This window comes from Momordica charantia, assembly GCF_013281855.1.
Source record: "Momordica charantia cultivar OHB3-1 chromosome 6 unlocalized genomic scaffold, Mcharantia_2.0 BLBB01000006.1, whole genome shotgun sequence".
Classification (NCBI taxonomy): domain Eukaryota; kingdom Viridiplantae; phylum Streptophyta; class Magnoliopsida; order Cucurbitales; family Cucurbitaceae; genus Momordica; species Momordica charantia.
Genome location: NW_028275164.1, coordinates 4469007 through 4494277, shown reverse-complemented (window position 1 = coordinate 4494277; position 25271 = coordinate 4469007). Strand labels below are relative to the sequence as shown.

General features: G+C 36.3%; 4 protein-coding genes across 4 annotated transcripts; 2 read left to right on the top strand and 2 right to left on the bottom strand.

The window, feature by feature from the left end:
• Nucleotides 1–154: 154 nt before the first annotated feature.
• Nucleotides 155–6954, bottom strand: LOC111007189 (uncharacterized). The gene is given in 6 exon segments (XM_022279454.2): nucleotides 155–635; nucleotides 756–1014; nucleotides 1262–1370; nucleotides 3334–3452; nucleotides 3546–3672; nucleotides 3674–6954. Coding segments are annotated over 2 exon segments (2445 nt in total). The 5' UTR covers nucleotides 6037–6954; the 3' UTR covers nucleotides 155–635; nucleotides 756–1014; nucleotides 1262–1370; nucleotides 3334–3452; nucleotides 3546–3590.
• A 1568-nt stretch (nucleotides 6955–8522) lies between these two features.
• LOC111006855 (uncharacterized) lies at nucleotides 8523–9817 on the bottom strand. The gene is made up of 3 exons (XM_022278941.2): nucleotides 9351–9817; nucleotides 9135–9256; nucleotides 8523–8750 (listed from the first exon to the last, which is right to left on the bottom strand). Exons 1-3 carry the CDS (start codon nucleotides 9516–9518, stop codon nucleotides 8675–8677), a joined length of 366 nt encoding a protein of 121 aa, XP_022134633.1. The 5' UTR covers nucleotides 9519–9817; the 3' UTR covers nucleotides 8523–8674.
• A 2484-nt stretch (nucleotides 9818–12301) lies between these two features.
• On the top strand, nucleotides 12302–20123 carry LOC111007335 (kinase superfamily with octicosapeptide/Phox/Bem1p domain-containing protein). Its single transcript, XM_022279673.2, has 9 exons — nucleotides 12302–16089; nucleotides 16173–16342; nucleotides 16423–16494; nucleotides 16582–16734; nucleotides 16836–16999; nucleotides 17103–17250; nucleotides 18895–19017; nucleotides 19103–19190; nucleotides 19281–20123. Exons 1-9 carry the CDS (start codon nucleotides 12837–12839, stop codon nucleotides 19463–19465), a joined length of 4356 nt encoding a protein of 1451 aa, XP_022135365.1. The 5' UTR covers nucleotides 12302–12836; the 3' UTR covers nucleotides 19466–20123.
• A 149-nt stretch (nucleotides 20124–20272) lies between these two features.
• Nucleotides 20273–22094, top strand: LOC111007336 (uncharacterized). The gene has a single exon (XM_022279675.2). It carries the CDS (start codon nucleotides 21566–21568, stop codon nucleotides 21962–21964), a length of 399 nt encoding a protein of 132 aa, XP_022135367.1. The 5' UTR covers nucleotides 20273–21565; the 3' UTR covers nucleotides 21965–22094.
• The last annotated feature ends 3177 nt before the right edge of the window (nucleotides 22095–25271 follow it).

Here is a 25271-nt window from a genome sequence, read left to right as displayed (position 1 = left end):
TTCAAAACATCCAACAGCTAAAATCTCTAGCGGGAAATGAAGTAGTGATTATCTCATCTAAAAGAAAAGCTGAAATGACAATGAAAAAGGAACAGTCTCGGTTTCCTGAAACCAACCACGGTGCACAAGGAAGGCTTCATCTGCTCGGAGCCCATAAAAAATGGAAAGAATTCATTTCTTTTTCAAATTGGATTAATGTCGTCCAACTGAAAATAATTACATAGTGCATAGGTTATTAAAAGGAGTTCTAATAAGCGGATAAATAAAGTATACCGTACTTATTTCCTCTACGAGGTACAGAGCAAATCGAAGAGAAGTGCACCAACATGTTACCTCCTCCTGCTACACCACAGCTTTGAAGTCTTCTTCTGATATGTAGCAAGTATTAGCTTCATCTATACAACATATATATTCATCAAAGAATCTATTTGGAATCCATATGTTCATTTCAATTCTATTCGTTAGTAACTATTAATCATTATTTGTGATGAAGATATTGAGACCAAACCAGGTTGAAGGAAAAAAAAATCTCCAAAACCCCACATGATGAATGCATTTGAACGCAGGGCTTGCTCAAACACGTATATATCTTCCAGAGGAGGTTGAGTGAAGCTTAGACTAAAATCAACAAGGACCTGAGAAAAGATAAATGTTCTTATAACAGAAATCGAAATTACCGATCTAGCAAAGATGAATCAAATAACTCTCTATCTAAACTAAAAGCTAAAGAAAACTACTCACAGATCGATTGGTACCTGATCAACTTGTTTGATAATGGTCAAGTTGCCATTAAAAAGGCCACCATCATGCAGTTTTTGATTGCAACAAGAGTCTGCATGAAATATTATTGGCCTGTTTTGCACCCATTGCATATCACTCAATTTTGAGGAGTATATGTTTCACTGAACGACCCTCCACATACCCAAATTTTAAGGGGCGTTGTACTCAATCCACAGCATACAGTATTGAAGTAGGAACACCAAGTCTGGCTTTTGCCGTGCATCTGGTCTTTTCCTAACATGAAGTATTACTAAGATATGTAAGACAATCGACAAAAAAGTTATAGCTAATTTTTCCCTTTCCAGCAAAGGATAATTAGTGCCTTTCTAAGTTCTTTTTTTAAAAAAAAAAAAAAAAGAAAAAGCTAACAAACATCAGCTGTAATAAGTAACATATATTCTTAGACAGCCCAAATTCATATTTCACATCTTCCCCCATTTCCCAAGTGCATCGGAGACAAATGAAGTGCAGCTTTACTCACCACTTCAGCTCCTTGATTCCAATTTTTAGGGTACTCCTGGGAACAAATCCACCATCTCCTGAACACAGTATACAACAGTTCGGAAATGTTGTATAAACATGAGGAATTCCTGGAAGAAAATTTCAGATTATTATTATATAGCTTGAAGATGTGTAGATATGAATCTGATGTTCTAAAACACATCCCATCATTCCATCTTGATTCTCAACATATAAATTTAGTAATAATTACAACTAAACGGCAGACAAATGATCTTTTATTTAGCGGGGAGATAAAATAGCTACATGGTTTTTCGATGAATGATAGCTACACGACTTTTCAACCATATTATATCCACATGTTCCAGAAGAAAGTGATCCGCATCAAGATATGGTTAACATTGATTGGATGGTTGAAGTTCTACATGGGTGGACTCTCCCTAAGAAGACTAATCTTATTTGGAGGAGTGCCTCAAGAGCTCTCCTTTGGCTGGAGAAAGAAATTCTCTCATGTTCGAAGATAAGTCAACTACTTGTTGTTTTTTTTGTAGGAATGTTCAGCACACGACCTCTTGGTGGTGTAATTACAGCAAATTCTTTTGTAATTACAACATTTCCATGTTTATGCACAATTGGAAAGTGGTTGTTTAGTTTTTTTTATGGGTTTCCTCTACCCCAGCCTCTAGTTTGTTCCTCTTTTTTATCAATACAAAGAAGTTTCTTATCTAAAAATAAAAATAAAAAATTGACTGGAAACAAACTGGCTCGATCTGTAAACTGTAAGAGTAATTTCCGGCCATGAGATAGATATAATAAGCAACCCACAAGCCTACAACAATAAGACAAAACATCTTCCAAGGCATCCAAGACATCTCCTTCCAAGTAACTCAATTTGATTTTGGTTAAATAGGCAGATCAGTGGGTTTACAAGCAAAAACGCTGCATCTTCCAGCAGTTTCGAAGATGCTTAGAGAATAAGATACCTGTATCTTGACCCTGCAATCTCAAATTAACTGAGACCTTGGAGCTTAAATTGCCCATGAAGAAAGGTTTTTAAAAACTTTTTTGCAAAGTTAGACCATAGACACAATTAAGCAAGAATTAGAACCTATAATGAACTGGGTATATCCAAATTTTGACCCAAAAATCCATGCACAATGAGAGCTTGAAGTACATCCAAACGCAAAACTCTCTTATGTTAGCTAGTATCAACAACATTAAAATAATCCGAAGGCTAGTCCATACAAGCTTCTTTAAAGAGGTCATCATTAATAAAGATGTTATTAATTGTGGAGTTTTGAGTAGCATCTGCACCATATCTGAGTATAATTGTGGAGTAACAGAGGCGACTTTCATTCACAGAAAGAAACTGAAAAGCAAAACAATAATTTTACATCTTATTACTTTGTTTAAGAGATCTAAGAGATGCTCAATTACGGTAACAATATTATGTGAGACCCCCTGTGGTAAATACATATGGAATGAAGGGTAAAGGGTAAGTTCTCCTTAGCTTAGTACTAGGCAAGGGCTTTTGTATCGATAGTACTTATACTTTTGGGCTTAGCCAGAAAGGCATGTTATGTCTTTTGCTAAGGTTTAGCATTGGTAGGAGAGCTCCCAACCCTCTCTAACGGTTGGGCACCCTTGTATGCCTAAGGGTAACTTGTTTTTGCTTTTGACTATCAAAATTGTGAGGTAGATACCTTACAAACTGATATCAGACCAGTCCATCCCGGGGAAGATAACGAAGATGATACAAAAGAAGCTCGAAGAACGTTGTGACAACAATGAAAGGGAACTTGGAAACATCAAAGAAAGCCTGGAGAAACTCACTAGCCAAATTGAAGAACGGGGGAAGGCTGTGGCAATGCTGGTCACGGAGGAATGTGAGGTAGATACCTTACATAACCATAAAAATACGGACAGAATCCCCACTATCAACATCATTAACAGTGTAACTACTTCAAATAAGTGCTTATAAATACACTGCTTCAAATAAGCTGCTGAAATTGCCCAATTATATTTGAGTTTAATAAGAAGGTAATTTTAAAGAAATTATGAGTCATTAGTCTAATAAAATTAACAAAGACAAACCTTGATATTGTAGATTAGAGTATCTAATCCCATAAATCCAGCAACTCACATAATTGACTACTTCATCTTAGGTGAAAGTAGAGGGCCTTCATATAACTCTGTTGTGGAGACTCCAGGACCTGAAATGTGTACACTTTATAACTCAAAATAGGGGGAAAAGATAAGGCAGCAAACCGATGGAAAGAAAAGAAAAAAGATAACACATGACGTACAAGGAATAACCATTATACTTCATTGGGAAAATTCAAAGACTGATGCTAGTCACCGTTATCCGGCCAAGTGCTCAGTTTCAAAGTTGCATTTTCTTTGGTTTGTAGAATATCGATTTGCAACAGATGAAAAATGTGCATCAGGGAGAATTCCCTTAGACAACATATCATCAAATAGACTTGCAGCCTTCTTTACATCCCCATTTTTATAACAGCCGGATATTAGGGAGGTATATGTCACCGTATCAGGTTCTATTCCTTGATCAACCATTTCCTCAAAGAGGATAACAGCATCATTAAGTTTGTTCATTTTACAATACGCATCGATTAATACAGTGTACCAAATAACATCTAGAGTGATCTTCATATCCTTCATTTCATAAAAAATTGTGGAATTAAAAGCTATTTCTTGCTTTAGTCCCCTTGAATCCATTGAGGAGCAAAGCCCTCGCAGTGTGGTTTTAAATTGACCATCAAGCAAAACTGTATAGATAACAATATCAGGTTTCCTCCCTCGATCCTTCATATCACACAGAAGTCTATAAGCTTCCCTCCAAAAATCAATCTTGCAATAACCATTTATCATCATTGTGTAAGTGATGAGATCAGGAGTTAACCCAGTACAGACTAAACAATCAAATAAACGTTGTGCCATCTTCATATTTCCAACACGACAGAGAGAAGCTATGACTTTATTATACACAATTTCATTAGCCTCCAAATTCATTGTTGACAGTCTTTTGATCACCTTAATAGCTCTATCGTTAGCATCTTCCATGCAAAGGCTACTTACTAGCCTAATGAGAGAACCATTTTTAATAAAACATCCTTTCTTGGACAAATCAACAAAGAGTTCGTATGCATCTTTTTTATGATTGGCTGCACAATACCCATTAATCATAGCTGAATAGTTATCTGGAGTCTTTACTTCTAAATTATTGAAAATTGCTGTCGCTTCTTTCACTTTGCCTCCCATACATAAATTTTCAATTATCAAGTTGCGCATCCTGGGGTCTTCTCTCAAGCCATGTTCCTTCATATAGTGTAGAAGGTCTTGCACCTCAGATACAAGACCATTTCTGGATAATCCAGCAGCAAGCACATTATAAGTGATTGTGTCAGGCTCAATACCGTTTTTCTTCAATTTTTCAAACATTTCCCTTGCTTCATGAATTTTTCCTTGAACAAAAAAACCTTTTATCATTGTTGTATAATGCACGACATCCATCTGGATCTGTCTACTCGTCATATCTTCTAACAACTCCATAGCTTCTCCCAATCTTCCTTGTTCACATAAGGCATCAACAACAATATTGTATGCAACCTTGTCAAAAAACACCCCCTTACCCTGAAATGCTTTAAATTGGTTCACAACTTCTGAATACATTTGCATCCTAGATAAGCATTGAAGGATAGAGCTTACTATCACACAATTTGTTTTTATACCTTTTGACAACATGTAACTGTGAAGAGACAATGCTTTTTGCAACATCAACTTCTTGCAATAACCATTGATCAACACACCATAAGTTTGTGCATCTGGAACTACATATTTTACCATATAAAAAAATACTTTTTCTGCATCGTCTATTTTCATCTCTTCACAAAATCCACGAATTACAACAGTGTAAGCATACACATCTATCGGTGCACCTGATTCTCTCCATTTTTGTAGCAACTGGTACCCCCAATCTGAACAATGGTGGGTACACAACCCTTCAATATATGCAGAATAAGCAAAGGCATTTGGGACCACCCCAGCTGCACTCATCTCCTGAAAAATATCTATAGCTTCTTTCATATTACCCATTTTGCAAAGTGCTTTTATTACAATAGCATAAGTATAATCGTTAGGATGGAAACCAGGCCTCTTCAACAGCTCGTACACAGTTAGTGCCACATTCGTTTTCCCATGCTCAACAAGGCGGTTCAAGAGAAAATTACAAGTAAAAATATGTGGAACAAATCCCTTCCTTTTTGGTCGGAAAAGTAAATCCACGGCACTATCAAATAAGCCTACACTGACATAAGCTTTGATTAAGGCATCATATGCTCGAATGAATGAGCCATCCACCACATGCCCTTGATTAAGTGATTCAAGCAAATCTGAAACATCAAATTCCATTTTCTTGGAGCCAATAAGATCTAAGAACAGAGAGTCTAACTTCCGCTCCATACCCCACAAGCACAATATCCTAATAAGAGCTACATAAGTAGAGATGTTATGTTGAAAGCCCCGTTCCTCCAATTTGCAAAAGAAGGAAAAAGCAATGCTGGGTTCCTTTCGAAGACTTTCTAAGATTTGAACCACCTTTGACGGGTTACATTGAACGTTGGAAGTCGAGGGGTAGGAGATGGTACTTTGTTCGTTATCACTGTGCGAAAAAGAACACAGACTTAGTTGAGCAATTGCAGTTGAGGCAAATTTGACTAGTCTGAGGTTTAATTTATTGAGCTTGGTGGGGCAATTTACAACATGTAACAAACAATTCATGGAAATTAATCGTTATTGGCTTTTCCTTCTGTGTTGTAGAGGGAGGAGAAAAAGAAATCCCAATTTGATGATGCAAAGTCTTCAATCTACAAAAGGTTGCAGCTATCCACTGCTTTTACCCAATACACAGTCCTCAGCTTACTAAGCAGACCCTTCATACCAGAAATGCCTTCAAAGATCAATATATGCAATCTCGATTAATAGTGCACCTTCACGAGAGCTGCAAACGGTTGCATAAGGGATGCATTCCCCCAAATAATCCAGCAACAATAACCAAAAGCACTCAATCAAAACCAGCAGGCAGCAGACTACGATGTAAGTCACATTCATCACCTTTCAATCATAAGATACTCATCCCCGTAAAGAATTCAAAAATGATCATGGGCACTTCAAAGTTAAGAGAGAGACTATCATTAACTGCTGTAGGGTATTCCATATGGCGGTGGTGGTAACTCTGTTCCCATTCAGTACGTGAGAAAAAAGATGGGTTTAAGAGAACAAATGCAGCGAAAGCTCAGTTGATCAAATTAAGTACAGCGGACGCTAAGAGAGAATTCAAACCGAGTGAAAGAGTTTAAAGTAATCAGCTTTTCCAGTCGGCGGTGGAATGGCACGAAATGAACTCTGATTAACACTCAACTGCTTCGATTACCATCGCAAAATCGTCAAAGTTAGAGCTGACCACCGTTGAATCTTCGGTGAAATAGAGCAAGAAAGAGCTTCGAGTCAGTTGAAAAAGAGAAGAAAACGAGAGCGCTCGAGTTCGTTCGCAGGAGGCGGGATGAACCAGACGGGCGACGGCGGCTAAGAAAAATAACCCCAGCTTCCCTTCTGAAAATTACGTCAAAAAGATGTTTTTGTTTTTATAAAATAAAAAATATTTTTTTTAGATAAAAATTTAATTTAATTTGATGGGATAACTTTTAAATACAAAATTTATATGGAAAAATAATAAGATCTATATATATATATTTTAGTACAGGGGAGGATTGCACAACTCTTGATTTTGAAAATATATATTAATTACTGACTCAGATTTGATAAATCTATATTTATTTTGATGGAATAATTTTTAAATACAAAATGAAAACCAGTAAAAACTATAATTTGATGAAATAACTTTATAAATTTTTATTGTTTTAAGTCTAACTTAATTTAAATGGACTACTTTTAAAAATTAGTATGTAAAAATTTAAAACAAAAAAATAAGCAACCTATTAAAATATACTTTTTTCAAACAGTTTTTATTTTTTATTTATAGACTTAGTATCAATTGTTTGAGTGCATTGTTTTTTAATTTTGGTTTTTTAGAAACTATCTTTATGGATCAGTCTTTATTAAAAATGATAACAATAAAAGCTAGTGACCGATAGAAGCAATAACAGAGCAGGGTTATTCAAATACACTTTAATATGCGGTTAATAGGAGGAACATGTAGTTCACTGTAGCGTAGTGATAATTAATAAATTATATCTTCTACCTCACACATTGTACTCCTAAAAAAATATTCTTTGTCTTAGTTATATTTACTTTGGCGCTTTTTTATTTTTTCCCAATTTTTACGATGAAAATGGCCAAATATCACAAATGATACTTGTCCTTTGAAACTTATATTTTACAAAAAAAATACTGTAAGTAACAATTTAGCCTCTAATATATGTAGAGGGACTAAATTGTTACTTATATATATATTGAATATATAGTCCCTGAACTTTAGTTTGTAACGATTTAGTCCATATACTTTCAAATTGGTAACAATTTAGTCTTTGAACTTTAATATGTAACAATGTAATCATTGTAATTTAAAGTTTGCAACGATTTAATTCAAATCGTGAAACTTTTTTTTTTTAAGTTTCTTATATATAAATTGATAAACTAGAGCGGACCAAACATGTTTATAAATTAAAAATATTAAATTGTTATAGGATAAAATTTGACACTTAATTTTAATAAAATTTTACGACTATACCATTACAAGCTAAAGTTCAGTAACTAAATTATTACTTTAGTAAAAGTATAGGGACTAAGTCATTAAAATTTCATAAACTAAATTGTTACTTTGAAGGACATTAATTAAATATGTTTTTTTTCACCTATATAATAGGTAGGTATTTTTATTGATCAACGAGCATCTAAATATTATTACTTTTTAAATTTAAGAAAGAGAGGTAAAAAAAGCTAGAGTATTGCAATTAATCGACAATTAGAGCATAAACTGGAAATCAGGCAAATGAAATGTTATCATTTTTCTTCTTTTGAGTACACGCAAGAGAAAGCTTCGACGTGTAAGATTGAATCATTCTCAAACGCTAATGCATTAATTATAATTCCATCACATCAATTCAATCCTCAAAATTTCTCCCTGTTCTTCAATCTATCTACAGAAACCAATTCCAATGGCTCTTGTTCAGCTACTTTAAATTCAACTTTTCACTCACAGAGTTTAAAAAGAACTGACAGCAAGAATTAAACCAGAATCATTCACATAAACCAAAACCATATGAATATCCGCATTTCAAAATCCAAAACAAGATTTTACAACAAATGTTCATGTTAGTTGTAATCAGAATTATAATCCCATCATTCCCTTCCCCCAACTGTGTAGAACACATAGAAATGGAGACTAGACCCACTGAAATCAAGGCGTCTCACCAGCACTCACCATACTTTTTGTCCAATTCAACTTGCTCCACTTGAACTTTCCCCCTCTGCAACTGCGTCCAATCGCGAAATATTTAGACTGTGTTTTTAATTTAATGTTTTTTTAAATAATGTTCTGCTCACTATTTCTTCGACATATTTTCACTTCTTTTAGTACAACGTGTTCGAAAAGAGATTTAAATTGAGTTATCCCAGTTTTGGTATATTTTCATCTTTGCTAAAAACGTCTAGATTAAGTAACAACTAATTTTTGAAAACTAAATTAAGTAGAAGATAATCAAATGTAAAACTAGTATTTACAAATTTAATTTCAAAAAAATAAAACAAAAAATAAAATGGTATGGCCTTTAATTATTTGTAACTATGAGAAACAAAGCAATATTTTACGGAAATGCAAAATTCGTCGCGTGTTGTTCTAAACGGCGTCGTTTTAGTACCTTCCAATTTCGACCTCTGATTTCCTCTGCGTTCTCAATCGCTCGTCCAACCTCCTCTTCGCCTCTCTCGCAATTTCGTCCAATTTATCGTCTTCGTCTACCGCGGCTAACAGGCTTCTCTTCTGGAGAATTTTAAAGTAAAAACTGAATCAATTTTGTTCGAATCTAGTGAACAAATTTCGAATTCATCGATAGAGCGAGGTGCGATTTACGAACCAGAGATGGATTTGAAGCGAGTAGGGTTTCGTGGTTGCTTGTGTACAAGCAGAGAACGGATCTCCTGGTTAGGGCCTGAGCGGCGATCGCTGGTGAATCGGACCATACTTTGTTCTGATGACACCGTCTTCTTCTAGCACACTCTACTCCAGGAAGCATTCCGGCCATTGGAGAAACTCGCGAAGCCTTGAAAGCTGAAATCTCTTCTGCGCGGATCTAGAGCTTTGCTTCTGAGAAGGCCAAGACGAGACAAGCGAAGAGATTAAATTCCGTTTGCTTGCCTCAATTTCATCGATCTTTCATGAAATAAACATTGCTCTGTGTTGAATTTGGTGGTTTAATTCTTAGAAGAAACTGTGAAGAAAGAGGTGGGAAGCTTCCAGGAAATTTACCAGAGTCGGATGTCGGTCAGCCCAGCCAGAAAGAAGAAACGATGATTATACCATTCTGTAACGTATATGCCAAAAAATTATTCAATAATATTTTAGATTCAACGGAATATTTAGTTGGTATTTGGTAATACCATTATGGTTTTTGTTTACAAGTATATTATTATTGCTAAATAAATTTTTCGGATTTACATTTTCACATTACAAACTAACACACATAAATTATTGGGGATAAACTTTTACCTCAAACTTTCAAATTCAACCTTACATTTGAAAAGTATATATATTGATATTTTTACCTCAACCTTGAACTCGTGTGATAATGTTTACCTTATAATAGCGTTTGAGTTATTTAAATGTTAAATAAATTATAAATTATAGGTTAATTTCGTATGCGTTGCTTTCAACTCACATTTCATCAACTTCTATGGAATTTTAGTCAATAATATATAGAATGTGAAACAAACAATTAGTCAAATCTAATAGATCATACATAAATGATTGTTGAAGTCGAATCGAGGACTCGAGTCGAGTATTAGGGACCAACAAGATTGGAGCGACGCTGAAATTATTTTGTAATTAAGGGTAGCCAAAGAATTATTTAAAAAGTAAAAAGCTATATATTTAAGAAAAAAAAAAAGGTAAAAGCTAGCTGAGCCAAAAAAAAAAAAATCGTATTAGATAACTATTTAAAATACCTTTGGATTATTAAAATTGGTGTGTTTCATCCCATCTTGACATCCCCTATCTAATTTCTCAGGTCGATTTTTGCCTTTTTCTTTTTGAAACTGCTGACATGTCCAACTATCAATTTGTCAATCAATTTATTTGCTAAGGTATATTTATGCATCAGTCAAATGTCATCCTATTTATTCTGTACATCCGTGAACATGAATAGAAGGAAAATAAAATACCAACGAAGGTTCTCATATTTAGTCACGTGACAACGTGTTGGAAATACAATCAAAATCTCACTTTAGTTAGAGAAAGAGAAGATCCATGATATATAAGTAAATGACAACATTTTCGTTGACACGAGGTATTTTGGATGATTCAAAAAATAAAATATTGTACCGTTGTGGAGGGTCACTTGTCAGATGCTTCCTTCCAACACAGCGTATTGGTGAAGTTTGTGTGCGACAAGAGATCAAACTCTATGTTATTAAACTTATATCTAGAGGATTTTATAGCATTACAAGAGTAGATACCTCTCATATTCACACTATATTTTTTTGTGTATCTTCGTCGAGTAAGATAAATATATGGATATCTTGCTAAACAAATAATAAAAATAAAAATAACCACCTTAAACAAAATTTAGACCAATAAATAAATTAACAAAGCGAGTATACGACAATTGACATATATTTTCAAGCAAGAGGTTGTGAGTTCTGTCTCCCACTCTACACGTCGTACTCATAAAAAAAATCAATAAATAAATTGTACGTATTCCACGACAAGTTATATTATCATTATTATTCTTATTATTTTGTAAGGATTGCATATATTGTAAGGAAATATAATAATCTTACGGCAAAAAATCAAGACATGACATGATTAAAAACATGCCAATAAAAATAGGAAAATCGACCAAGAAAAAACACAAACAAAAGTATCAAAGCTATAAGGCTTTAAAAGGAAACAACTTAGTTATAAATCAATTAATGAGATCCATTAACAATTTGTCGTTCATGGATCGTCATTCTTTATAATAGGCTAGATGCATAGCAAAGACAAAAAATTAAAATTAAAAAAACAAAAACTAAGAAGTAAAAGAAATAAGTTAAAAGCCAGCTAGTGAGTAGCAATTACTCTCGTTTAACCTGATACTTTCATAATCAATCAATATTGATATAAGTAAAATTTTTCTTAACTCAAGTCTGTCAACTTATCATAAACTACTAGAGATAGCGAAAACAAGTGTATTATTAATAAATTAAGATTTCACTTGATAATCAATATATCTGTTGTTTTACATCTTATAAAACAAAGCTTGTAAAATATACTTTTACCCATGTGTTTCAATATCCGGCCTCTATATTTTTAGAAACATTTTCAAAATCTAAACTAAATTTGAAATTTTAAAATGAGTAGTTTTTAAAAATTTGTTTTTGCTTTATAAATTTAACTAAAAATTCAAATGTATTAAAAAAAAAAGGTAAGCCAACGCAATTAAAGAATATATAAAACTAAAAAAGGGTTCTCAAACCAACTTTTATGTAGGAATCAAATTGGTTTTTTTAAGTAGAACTCACAATCTATCGATTGAAGATCGTGACATATGATCACCCTAGATATTATTGACAATTGAATCTCGATTTCCACCCACTCAGCTGGCATTAATAATTTTAATCAGATACTTTATATCTAGTTAGTGAAATTAGTTAGATACTGTAATTTATTAAATAAAGTGGTATTATGAGTTATCCTTATAGAATAAGGGGAGGTGTATTTGACTTTAAGATTGCTTGAGACTTCCACGTGCTTCTTCCCCATGCCCCGTTGCTTACGTGGCAACGAAGAGCCGAATTTGCCTCTTATAAACATTCAACCCCAAAACACACAACAATATTTGCTTCTCCTCTCTCTCTCGCTCTCTCACTCTTCTGAGTTTCCCGAGAAAACCGAATCCGGCTGGGAGAATTTGGATACTTATAGCTACTGCATTTTGCAGAAATTCATTGAATCCGGCGAGTAGAATCTCGGAGGGAGAGAGGGAGAGGGAAGTGCAGGGAAGGGAGCTGAACGGAGACTCATCGGAAGCCTTGAATCGGGGCTCAATCGGCGGTGATTGTCTTTGTAATTTCTCAAGTGGTTTCATTTGCGGCACTGACCGACTGGACCATTCCTATCTCTATATGCCGTTTTTTTTTCTTTGTCTTGTATTGTATCTCTCCCTCTCGGCGTGCGAGTTGTTTGTTAGTGCACTTTCATGTTGGCCGCGGTTTTGTATTTCTTTCTAGGGTTTATCAGAGTTTTGAAGGATCTTGTTAGAGTTTAATGTAGGTGAAGAACGATATTAGAAAACCCAGTTTTCGACAGCTTATAAAAAATTTACGTTTCCTGCGACTTAGTTTTTAGTCTCGAGTCTCAACCCATGGCTTTTGATCAGAACTCAATTCCCAAAGGCCTGCGGCCTTTGAATGTAGCTAGAACTATAGTTGATGATCCCCGCATTACGCCAGTTGCTACTACGGGTCGAAATCCCGAATGGTTCATCCCCAACCCTCCGCCCGACATTGTGAGCACTGATTCTGTGCCTGTCCCTTATAAGGGAAATGTCTCCGATGTGGGATTTGTCGGGCTAGGATATGGGAATGTGGTTACTGGTGTTGCACCATGGTGCCCTCGAATGCCTTCTCCTGTTGCGCATCCTGCCACAATTCCTGCCGTAGGGTTTGGTTACAGCTCGAATCTGAATGTCAGCAGCAATCGTGGTGGTGTTAATGCTATTGATCTTGCTAGTAGTTGCATGACAGTTGGGGTTAATCATAGTCCAAATTTGAGTCATCGAGTTGGGGGAGGTGGCATGGATTTTGCGAGCAATGATATCTCAATGGGGTCTGGGGATAGTAACGATTTATGCAATAAGGTTGCTGCCAACGGTGATCAGATGAGTAGTGATAGTACTTCTGGATTTGGCTCTCACTTGGGGAATTCGGTAGGTGAGAGTGTGGCCGATCAAGTGAGCGTGGAGGGTGGAGATGGTTCCATTTCGAGAAAGAAAGTTAAGTTTTTGTGTAGTTTCGGTGGCAAGATTTTGCCTAGACCGAGTGATGGTATGTTGAGATATGTTGGAGGCCAAACAAGGATTATAAGTGTTAGAAGAGATGTGACTTTCAATGAGCTTCTGCAAAAGATGGTTGATACCTACGGGCAGGCCGTGGTTATTAAATATCAGCTCCCCGACGAGGATCTTGATGCTTTAGTATCTGTTTCATGCCCTGATGATCTTGATAATATGATGGATGAGTATGAGAAGTTGGTTGAGAGGTCTTCAGATGGTTCGGCTAAATTGAGGATGTTTTTGTTCTCTGCTTCAGAACTTGACTCTTCAGGTATGGTGCAATTTGAGGATTTGCATGATAGTGGGCAGAGATATGTTGAGACGGTGAATGGAATATCTGATGGGGTTGGTGGCCGTATCACAAGGAAAGAGAGCTTTGCAAGTGCTACCTCAACTCAGAATTCTGACTTGAGTGGGACTGAGGTAATTGATATTTCAAATAACGATCTGGGGGTTGTGAGTGGGCCTCCATACGCAATGTTGTCCTCCCCTGGAGGAAATGTAGGTACTTCAATTGCTATTGGCCCAGGATTAGTGAAGATAGATCCCGTCTCTGCAGTTTTTGTAGATCCCTCTGCTGTTCCGTTAAGGATTCCTGTCGTTAACTCTGTTACTCCTGAAGCTTCTTCCCAGTCAGAGGTGGATTTGGGAAGGTCTGTGCCTGTTACTCTAATGCAGCAGCAACCAGGTAATGACTTTCCACCACCTGCTCAACTGCAGCCTTCTGTTGATCCTCGCCACCAAGCAGCATGTGTGGACTGTATACAATTTCGTCCACAATTAGGCTTTTCAAATCCTCATCATTTAGGGACATCTGGGTCTATGTTTATGCAACAGCCAAATACTCTTGGAATTACCCCTCATCAGTTTGTTCCAGCAGTTCACATGACAATGGCTCCCTCGTCTTCTCACCTCAATAGTAGGCCAAATACCTATCAATCGTTGGTTCAATATCCACAATCCCAGACTGAATATTTTGCCAACGGAAGCACATTTGGGGCAAGGTTTGTCCAGCTCTCTGCAGAACAAGGTTACAACTCATGTCAGGTTCCAGCTCCTCCTCCAGTATCAGGAGGAGGTGGATTTGGTTTACAGCAGGTACCATGGTCTGATCAGGCAGTTAAATCTGATGGATTGATATCCCATCAACAGGCAGCTTTTTCTGATAAGACTGAGAGGTTGGATAACTGTTACTCGTGCCAGAAAGCAGTGCCTCATGCGCACTCTGATTCTTTGTTGCAGGATCAAAGAGAAAATTTGACAAACCCTGTATCTGATTCAAAATTTTCATATTATGGTCTTCACTCGGAAGATCATTTGACAACCCAGCCATTGAAAAATATTACAGAAACTGGAGTTTTGAGGCAACAAACTATTGAACAAGGAGTTGGAATGCAAACCAGGATCTTTAGTCCTATGGATCCAGGAGTTGGAAAACCTTCAATTGAGGCAATTGGCTTCCTGAATCATATTGAGGGTCAGCACGAGAATGACAGCACTCTAAAAGATCATAGTGGGTTCTTAGCTCGGCAGGGTGCTCCTGGGAGACAAGGTGATATTCAGTCCCCCCATGTTGCTGTTGTGGACAAGATTCCTCAGCCTGGCCAGGTTGATACTTTCCAGCAGCATCATGCATCTGTTGAGAATCAGTTCCATCCAAATCCAGGCATGGATAAGCACGATCTTTGTTTTGGAGGTGCTCCTATCCTTGCTTCAGACTACAGCATTCATGAAGATCCAAAAGAATGCTCTAACAGTCACCGTGGCATTATTCCTAACCAAAATGCTGCCCACACTGGAATTTGGTATGACAATCTCAGACCAATTGTTGGAAACTTGGAAACTCTAAGTATCTGCCCAACTGATATTGGTGCTAATTTGGATCGCTGCAAGTCACCCATTGAAAGAACTAGGAAGGAGGACAATTTCGATAGCAGTTCACAACCAGTCTCAGGGAGGGAAGTTCTACTAGATAACAACTTTGTGGAGGCAAAAGTGGTTCTCGATGCAAATCATATGAAACCAAGTACTTTGGCTTGCTCCTCATCAGACGTTCCCTATTTGCTGAATACACCTCCTGTTAGGGGTTCTCCCGGAACATTACCACAATCAGAAAATGAAATACAACATTTGGAGTCCAATGAAGTTCGTCATGGCAGAAATTCCCAGTTACCTGACATGAAGGCTGATCATATAAATAATAAAGTCCCAGTTTCTGCTGAGTGGAAGGAAGACACTTCTCTATTTGAATCCAGGATGGTATCTGGTGATGCCCAATCCATTTCTCTGCCTAGCAGGGCTGGAAATATACAAGACACTACAAATTCACTCTTCAGCAATCAGGATCCTTGGAACTTACAGCATGACGCCCACTTTTTGCCTCCTAGGCCAAATAAAATTCAACCAAGGAATGAAGCCGCGTCCACCAGGGAACCCTTGGCAGAGAGTCCTTTAAGGAATATTGGTGAACTAAATATGGAAGCGTTAATAGATGATGGAATATGTCACCCATTGGTTAACTCGAACAAGGGTACCAATTCAGAGACTGTCCAGTCTGGCAAAAGTCTGTATTTCTAGTGTACGTGCATCCATTACTTTTTTATTTCATGTTTGTGGGTGTGATTAATCTTATATAATTTCTTGTAGGCTCTTCAGAGGAACAAATCAGGAAAGATCTTCAAGCTGTTGCCGAGGGTGTAGCTGCTTCTGTTCTTCGGTCGACAAAATCCTCCAACTCTGACTTGCATGAAAGAAGTGATTCGGTTTGTGAGTCTAATACAGAAGATGTTCAAAATAATGTTAAATATAACATCGAGGTTAGTTATTCGTTCAAGTGGCACAAGTGGGAATATGTCATGTCTTCTGTCATAGTCATTATGTTTTCCTCCTTGCCCAGGATGTCAGGACAAGACATACAGAAAAAGCAAATTTTGGTTTCCCAATGTCGGAAGGCATTGGCCGCTTGCAGGTAATAGGGTTTTCCATTTTCTATATTAAAGATGTATTTTATGTTTTAAACTCTACGGTAATCTTGACCTTTTTTTTTTGCCTTCAGGTAATAAAGAATAGTGACCTTGAAGAACTAAGAGAATTAGGTTCTGGTACATTTGGCACTGTTTATCATGGAAAATGGAGGGGGTCTGATGTTGCTATCAAACGAATCAATGATAGGTGTTTTGCTGGGAAGGCTTCTGAACAAGATCGCATGGTCGTATTTTTAAGATGAAATTGGCGGTCTTTTTATTTTGTTATTCATGTTCTTTTTCGTTCCTTTACTCAAGTCCTATATGATGGTTTGTATCGTACCAGAGAGAAGATTTTTGGAATGAAGCAATTAAGCTTGCTGATTTGCACCACCCAAATGTGGTTGCTTTTTATGGTATTGTGCTTGATGGCCCTGAGGGCTCTGTGGCAACAGTAACAGAATATATGGTTAATGGATCGCTCAGAAATGCTTTGCTGAAGAACGAGAAGTAACATTTGTTTTCTCCGTTTATATGTTTAACTTATTTGAACTTAGTTGTACATCTGCACCCATTTATTATATTTCAGAATCATAAAATACCATTGATGCAGGAGTCTTGACAAGCGTAAGCGCCTCTTAATTGCTATGGATGCGGCTTTTGGAATGGAATACCTGCACAGAAAGAACATAGTGCACTTTGATTTAAAAAGTGATAATCTGCTTGTTAACCTTCGGGATCCTCATCGGCCAATATGCAAGGTTTGTAATTTTGTTGATGATAGCTGAATCATCATTATTGTTGTACATTCTATTTAGTTTAAATATCGATTTTTTGCGGCTTAAATAAAGCTAGAAAGATTTAAGGGGTGCGTCATTAATCATTATTATTCCAGCCCAATGGATGTGTTTGCAAATATTTTTAATACCATGAATTCAGTTAATACACGCACAGCAATGAAGAGATCAACGTACCTATTGAGATGCAGCTTTATCATGTTTTTAAGTAAAGGCATCAGGGAATTTTGTTTTAGATCATTTATTAAGTACTTTTTTAATATCTTGGTGGGGATATACTATGGCAGATTTTCCTTCAGGGTATTGGGCTATTTGACAAACTTCTTTGTATTTTTATACAAAATACTGAAGATGGTTATTTTAAGGGTCTACTTTGGCACATTTTCCTTCAGCCATCAGGCAATTTGAGACACTTCATTGTATTCGTACTCAGAATACTAAGGAATGCTTTTTGAACATAAAGACCCCCTGGGTCTTCCTTTAATTATGAAGGTGAAAGAGTTATTAGGGTAGAATTAAGAGAATATCGGTGGTGTTAACAACCTAGAGCTCTGGAGGAAGAGGAAGGTATATCTCAAAACTGAACGAAGCTTTGGAGTCTTGAAATCAAAATTGTAGGACATTATTTTCAACGAGGAAATTTGGTGTACGCAAAAATGCCAGTCAAAATGGAAGAAGGCGAGGAAAAAACATTCCATTTCTAAAATCATTTTGGAGGACGGGAAAATTTTGGCTGCTGAACAAGAGAGTCAGAGGAGTTAATTACTTTTTCCCCCTCCAAAATGTAAACAAGAGATGCTATTTTGCATTTTTCTCTAGAAGCCCTTTATTGGAATCCTATCACTTAAATGGGTTATTTGTGGTTAGAGCATTCTTGGAATCATTTGAAGATTAGTCGAGGTGCGTGTAAGCTGACTTAGACATTCACGGACATAAAAAAAAAAGGAAAGAAAGAAAGAAGGCGCTCTACTCTAGTGGTTTTAACTCAGAATTCTCTGCAAAAGGATGGAGCTCTTTTAGGATTTTGACTAAGGGTAAATTGATCATTTGATAATGAGTTCGTTACAAAAGGTTGGTTAGAAGTAGAGTGCTCTATGATAACTTAAGCTAGACTTAACTGGTTAAGGCATTTATCTCCGACCAAAAAGTCGTGAGTTCGAATCCCCACCCTTACATGTTGTTGTATTAAAAAATAATAGTGTGCGCTAGGAAAGTGAGAGTTAATATGAAATCACTTGGGAAGTTTTTTCTGGAGAGAGAGAACTTTCTTGGAAGGCTACCATCGCCCATTTATTTCTCTATCAGAGTGTAATATAGTTCCAATCCTTATTTTCTTAATTTTCAATTTGAAAATCTTAGAGAATTCAATACATCCATATGGGGTCTGCATCTAAGTACTTTTAGACGTCAATTATTTTGGATTGGAGTCCCTTTCTTTAGGGGGTCGGACAGTTTTTTAATGTTATTGTATTTTTTTTTTTCATTTCTCTCCTCTTATAAAAAAAAAAAATTCAGACGTCTTCCTCATTCCAAAAAAAGTGTCAGTTTGAAATTTAAAATATAAAATGTTTAGAAGAGCTGGGTTTACCTTGCTACTTGTGCCTCAAGGTTGGTGACCTGGGCCTATCCAAGGTGAAACATCAGACATTGATATCAGGTGGTGTGCGGGGAACACTTCCATGGATGGCGCCTGAGCTTCTGAATGGGAGCAGCAATCTTGTCTCCGAGAAGGTATGCTAATTCATGTTAGTCCCTGCGGTAGTTTGCCTTGTATACGTGTGAAATCTGAGTAGATGATTGGGTATTTGTGTTATAGGTTGATGTGTTTTCATTTGGTATTGTCTTATGGGAGCTCCTTACTGGAGAAGAACCTTATGCAGATTTGCGTTATGGGGCCATCATAGGTAAATCATTGATATCTATAATGATTTTCACTAGCATTTATTTCGTTATGAAAACAAAATCATTGGGATTGTTATCAATTTAAAATTCAGGTGGCATAGTAAGCAACACATTGCGTCCGCCAATACCGGAATCTTGTGACCCAGAATGGAGGTCACTGATGAAGAGATGCTGGTCATCAGAGCCATCAGAGAGGCCAAACTTCACAGAAATTGCACATGAATTGCGCTCCATGGCTGCAAAGGTTCCTCAGAAAGTACCCAACCAGCAGCAGTAATGCTGACTCAACTTCATCTCCAAGTTCAGAAGTGAATTTAGGAAAACCAGCAGCGGTAATCCTGACTCAACTTCATCTCCATGTTCAGAAGTGAATTTAGGCGTATTGCTTCGCTGATGGCCCCTCTACGCCTATGCTTTAGAATGGCGGATACAAGTACGTTGCTCAGTTTTGGGATTGGGTATATAATAGGTGGTTTTTTGACTTCTAACAGAGAGAGATAGGTCATAGTAGTTACCCAACAGCTCCTTTTCAGTTCGCAACTACTTAGATTATGATTATTTGTTAGCAAATTTTTTAAGTCAAATTTGATTAATTGATTGCCAATGTTTTTTATGTTTAGTATTTGACAGTATTTAAGGTTTCTCACGCCTGAAAAGCTGAAAAGGAACAATCTTTTTCTTCTCTCTCTAATGGATGGGAAGCCAAAGGGTTCTGTTTTTTTGGGGGGATAAGAAACAGAAAGAAGCCAAGGTAAAAAACCTGGCAGCTAATAGGATCTTTCAGGGGATGTAGCAGACCACATTAAATTTCTAGAGCTTTTTAGTACATCAGAACTCCTGTTGTGCGTAAATCTATATTAACAGAATATAGATGTTTTGCACATTTGATCTTATATATTTATACACGTGGATGCATATTTCCTTTTCCCCACGTACTAACTATATATCTGTATTCTAGTAGCTCTCTGTTATCATATAGTTGATGCTATCTCTTATAAACAACATTTTTTCCCGCTCAGTCTTTCTTTTCCGCACGTCCAGTATTTGTAACTAAAGAACTACAAGAAACAGTTGGAAAAAACGGGAGTATGGATACTCCTTCCCTTTAGTACATGCCATGTCAACATCATATTAAAAATGGCGTGGGTCTACCAACATGAGAATTTTCCTGATCTTGATGATGGTCGGCGGTCGTCCAAAATATGTGGGTGGCAGTGAGATATGGTTGATGAAATTCTCTCTGAAAATGGCTAAGCTGTTTTGGAAGTTCATCCAGTCGGCTTTTGGGCAATAACTTATAGCCAATAATTTTTTATTTGAATTATGGATTTGATTCTTATCCTGACTGTATCGACTCATGTATCTATTGACTTGTATTACTGATACACCAATGGCAGATCCATATAGACCCATCTCGAATGGGCCACTGTATAGAAGTTGCAATATTAGTACTTTGGCCACACTACATGAGGAGATGGTTCAACAAAATCCAAGCCTTCGAGAGGAGGGGACTGCCATTATCTAAGGTACAAGACGAAAGCCTAAGTCTAAGCTTTTTCAAAAGTTTCAATATTACCAGTACTGACTTTTCATAAACGTTTCAAGAATAGAAGTTTTCTTTGTTTTCTCCATTGCTTTTGTCTTAATCCCTCTGGTTTGTGAAATATATGGTAGCTTTTTTATTTTTGGGTTTGTTTTTTTCTCCTGAAGTTGGATTTGGTTCCTTCCCCACTGTGTCTGTAACAAAGTCAGATGCTCTACAGACGCGTGCGCCCACGACCGTAGAGAGTCTAGAATCATATGCGGATGCCGCGTGCGCAGCCGGCAGATTGAATGCCGGTCAAGGTCAAATTTCATGCGCACGTTGTTGGCTAGCTAACCAGGCCAAATTTCATATACTTATTTTTGTTTGTATTATACTCTCTTTTGGCCTGCCCTTCCCCACCTTCTCAAACTTTGTTGACTGCTTTTTTACGCTATATTTTCTTAAAGAAATCTTTTACAAGTGATGGATTTGAATTGCCGGCGAGTATTGGGTCTGGGGAAAGGTAAGAAAGATTGATTGTAAATTGGTTTTAGGGTAGAGAGAAAATAGTTTATTTAGAAAAAGGTTGTTTTGTAGTGGGAGGAAAAGTCCAAAACTTGCCAATTGGGGTTTTCACAAACTTCCCGTCAACGTCATATAAGCTTCGCATTTGGACATTTTGAAGGCAAAATTGATGAGGATGAGAATGGAAACCACTGACCCATCTGCCAAATTTACGCCCAAAATCGAAACCCTCCATTTCTGCGTTATTTCCACTCTCCTTTATATCATTCCAATTTCCTTCCATGGCTTCCACAACTGAACAACCCCAAAATCCCAACTCCATCTCCCATGGCGGCGCATCAACCCAGGCCACCCCCCATGCCCTACTCGCCACTCAACGAGGAACCAGAGGATCCCCCGCCAAATGGGTGCGGCTGTTTCCGGCTATTCGGCTTCGGATTCGACCGGAATGCCGATTCCGAAGGTAGGAATCTTCTGCGGGGAGAGGGATCTTGGATGGCAAGGAAATTGAAGAAGGTGAAGGAGGTTTCGGAGATGGTGGCCGGACCCAAATGGAAGACGTTTATCAGAAAGATGGGCGGTTATTTGAAGGGGAAGAAGCAGAGGAATAGGTTTCAGTATGACCCAGAAAGCTATGCTCTGAATTTCAATGGAGAAGATGATGGCCCGCCCCTTGGCTTCTCTGCTAGGTTTGCTGTGCCCATGGCGGCCAGAGAACAACATTGAACAAATTGACTCTGATTTTTAATGCAAATAATTAGGAGATTATATACAGAAAAGATTAAATGTTATTTGTTGGTATGTGTATATATGGAAGAATTTAGATCCTTGGACATTGGTTCGTTCATTTTTCTTATTCTTCTTCTTGGGTTTGGTAATTTCTGAATTGTGTTCTTCTTGCCTTCGGTTCATTTTCCATTAATTGACTTCCCCTTTCTTTCATGTTAAAAGGATGTTGATGATAATTATACCATTAATTATTTTTTTGAAGGTTTGACTATAATTAAATGAAGGTCGATTTGATTTAGAGGGACACGGTTGGTCTGGTAAGAGATTTCTTTTCTCCTCTTCAACCTGATGGTGGACCCATATTTTGATTTGAAAATTGGTGTTGAAATCTAAGCTTTTTATAAAATTAGACTAATCGAACTCATTGTCACACTAAAATCAGTCTAACATAAGCATAACTCAACTTGTTGGAGTCTGAAAAAAATAATTGAATTAGGTAAGCCAACTAGAAAAAAAATAATTGAATTAGGTAAGAGCAGTGTTAGTCTTTTTAAGTGAGGCTAATTAGAGAGTAATGTGACTCAATGGTTTAGTTTCTGGATTTTGCAATAACAATTAAGTTGTTTGGTTTGACATGATAGTTGGAGTGCAATTCATTGATCTAAATCATTCACTTGAAATAATAATACATTTTGATAATCATAGATATTGTTTTGCCAAAGAGATATGATGAATATATTTTAAAAGTTTTAAGTGACTTTAGTGAATTGGGATGTTAAACTGTAGATGCGATAAGGGATGGCAAAAATATCCGTGGGACCCGATCCCCACGAGTACCCGACCCGATCAGGTAGGGGATTCCCTCCGGTCAAATCGGGGATCCCAATCGGGTTCCCCGGCGGGGATGGGGATCGGTCCTCCCCGATTAATTTTTTATTACTTTTTCTATTTTTTATATAATAATATTGATATATATTAATTTTATAAATACATTAAAAAAATTCAAGTTAACACCTCATTTAGCCACTTTTTTCACTTTTTATATTAATAATAACAAAAAATAATTAAAAAAATTAAAAATTAAATTAAAAAAATTAAAAAATATATTTATAACAGGGACAGGTTCCCAGCGGAACCCGTTCCCGATTGGGAATCCCCGCCCCGTCCCCGCCCCCAAAATTTCGGGGACGGGGGTGGGGATGGGGATGGCCCCCGGCCCAGCCTCGCCCCGTTGCCATCCCTAGCTACGATGTTGCAACTCTGATTCAAAGTTTGAAAAAAAAAAGCAAAAAGGTAAGTTGTACACTATTGACTAAGGAGACTCTTGGGATCATGGTAGAGATCGTTGAAATTACTTAATAAGGATGAGGACGGAAATCTATATATTTCTTATGTGATTCTCTTAGAGTTATTAATATTCTTGTCTTTTATTTGTTTTCTTAGTTGTGTAGCTTTTAGTTTGCATAATTAAGTGCATAAGGTAAGTCAAGAGGTTAATGAGGGGTGGGGTACGCAGCTAACTAGGTTATTTTTAGAATAATTTGTACATTTTTTTAGTTATCAAAATGTTTTCTTTCTACTAAAGCGAGTATGGTTCAGCAGTAATTAATATATATTTTCAATTAAGAAGTTGTGCGTTCGATCCTCCGCCTCCTCATGTTGTGTTAAAAAAATAATTTCTTTCTTTTCGTGCACTAACTTATGAAATTGGAGCAAGATAATTATCTTAATCGGTATAAGATATTTTGGGTGAAATCAAAACTAAAGTCCTGAAACATTATGGGCAATACCACAAGGGCATTATGTCTAAAGTGAACAATACTTGGGGTATTGTTGTCCTTAACAAGTTTTCTTAAAAATCTAATATCTTCTAACTAAATTTTTAATAAGTCCTCTTATATCTTACATTTTTTTGGAAGTTGTATACCTAAGTTCCTCTATCGATCCGGGATCGATGGGGAGGGTGGGGCAACGATGGGGCAAGGGGCAGATGATGGTGGCAAGCTTTGCAAGAAAGATTTTTTAATAGTTATTTTCTTTAATGTTAAAAGCATCACACTAGCTATTTTTATTATTAAATACACCATGTCAATTTTCGTTAAGTTGACTTTTTTTAGTACAATATGTGGGGTGGGAATCGAACTTACAATCTCTTAGTTGGAAATATATGTCAATTACCAATAAGCTATGCTCGCTTTGATCATTAAATTGGTTCATTAAAAATCCAACACTAAAGATGAAATAGACAACTTGTAGAAAAGTAACTTAATTTACCTTAAAATTTTTTATACAGCAAGACACAAGTATCTACTATATAAATTATGTCCAGATCAACTTAACATTTTGAATTACTTACCTATAAAGTGGTCTAAATTGAGAGCACATGGATAAACATGAAGACAAATTTCCATTGATTGAATCCAACTCTATTTTTTTATTATAAGATTCAATCTGACTTTATTTATTTATTTATTTTTGACATAGATTGAAGGGAACTTGATTGGTCCGCCCATACAAATTCTTACACGTCACGTGGAAAAGATTTAAAATAAAATTCAGAATCATTTTTCACTAAAATGACAACGACATGTCGGCATATAAAACCGATCGTCCCAAGAATTTCATGACCCAAGCTGGCATAAATCCTAGTATATTCCCGCTGAGTCAGAATCTTAAACAAATATCTTTTCGAAAAAAAAAAATTCAAATATCTACTTTTTCAAATAAGTATAAATATCTTTTTTTTTAAATACAAACAAATATGGAGGTGTGAGGATTTGAATCTCTCTTCTCTTCTCAGAAGAGAAAGTTATATGTTTTTGCAGTTAATTATATTATATTCATGTTAGAAATCTCATTTTTAATTTAAATATTGATTAAATTCTTTATTTTTATATTTTGAAGAAAATATAGTTTTTAGATCTTTTTTTCTTCTTAATTCATCTATTTATAACTTCATGGTATGTACCTTAAATTTTCAATCTTTAACCACTCTATTCTATTTTAATACTTGAAAATTTATCACAAGTTTGAATTTTAATCTAAATTTTATAGTCTCAAATCTGTCACAAAAATATAGTTTGAGTGTTTAAGATGAAATTACTCAAGATTTGGCCCATTGTTCAAACAAATATATGATATTGCAAAATGAGAAGGCATAGATCTATCTTTTTTATTTTTCATTTAAAGTAATTGAACTTTCCACCCATTAAAAACGTAAAGAATTAGCAAAGATTTATCATCCTCGAAGATTAATACATTAAAAAAGCATGATCACCAATCAGACAATAATAATATTAAGATC

What these genes read in the sequence shown, in the direction of transcription:
- LOC111006855 (XM_022278941.2), bottom strand. Translation starts at nt 9,518, where the DNA reads ATGGCCGGAATGCTTCCTGGAGTAGAGTGTGCTAGAAGAAGACGGTGT. An exon ending in TCGCTTCAAATCCATCTCTG is followed by an intron (nt 9,257 to 9,350) that starts GTTCGTAAATCG and finishes AAAATTCTCCAG; the next exon opens with AAGAGAAGCCTGTTAGCCGC. An exon ending in TCAGAGGTCGAAATTGGAAG is followed by an intron (nt 8,751 to 9,134) that starts GTACTAAAACGA and finishes GATTGGACGCAG; the next exon opens with TTGCAGAGGGGGAAAGTTCA.
- LOC111007335 (XM_022279673.2), top strand. Translation starts at nt 12,837, where the DNA reads ATGGCTTTTGATCAGAACTCAATTCCCAAAGGCCTGCGGCCTTTGAAT. An exon ending in AAGGCATTGGCCGCTTGCAG is followed by an intron (nt 16,495 to 16,581) that starts GTAATAGGGTTT and finishes TTTTGCCTTCAG; the next exon opens with GTAATAAAGAATAGTGACCT. An exon ending in GCAATCTTGTCTCCGAGAAG is followed by an intron (nt 19,018 to 19,102) that starts GTATGCTAATTC and finishes TTTGTGTTATAG; the next exon opens with GTTGATGTGTTTTCATTTGG.
- LOC111007336 (XM_022279675.2), top strand. Translation starts at nt 21,566, where the DNA reads ATGGCGGCGCATCAACCCAGGCCACCCCCCATGCCCTACTCGCCACTC.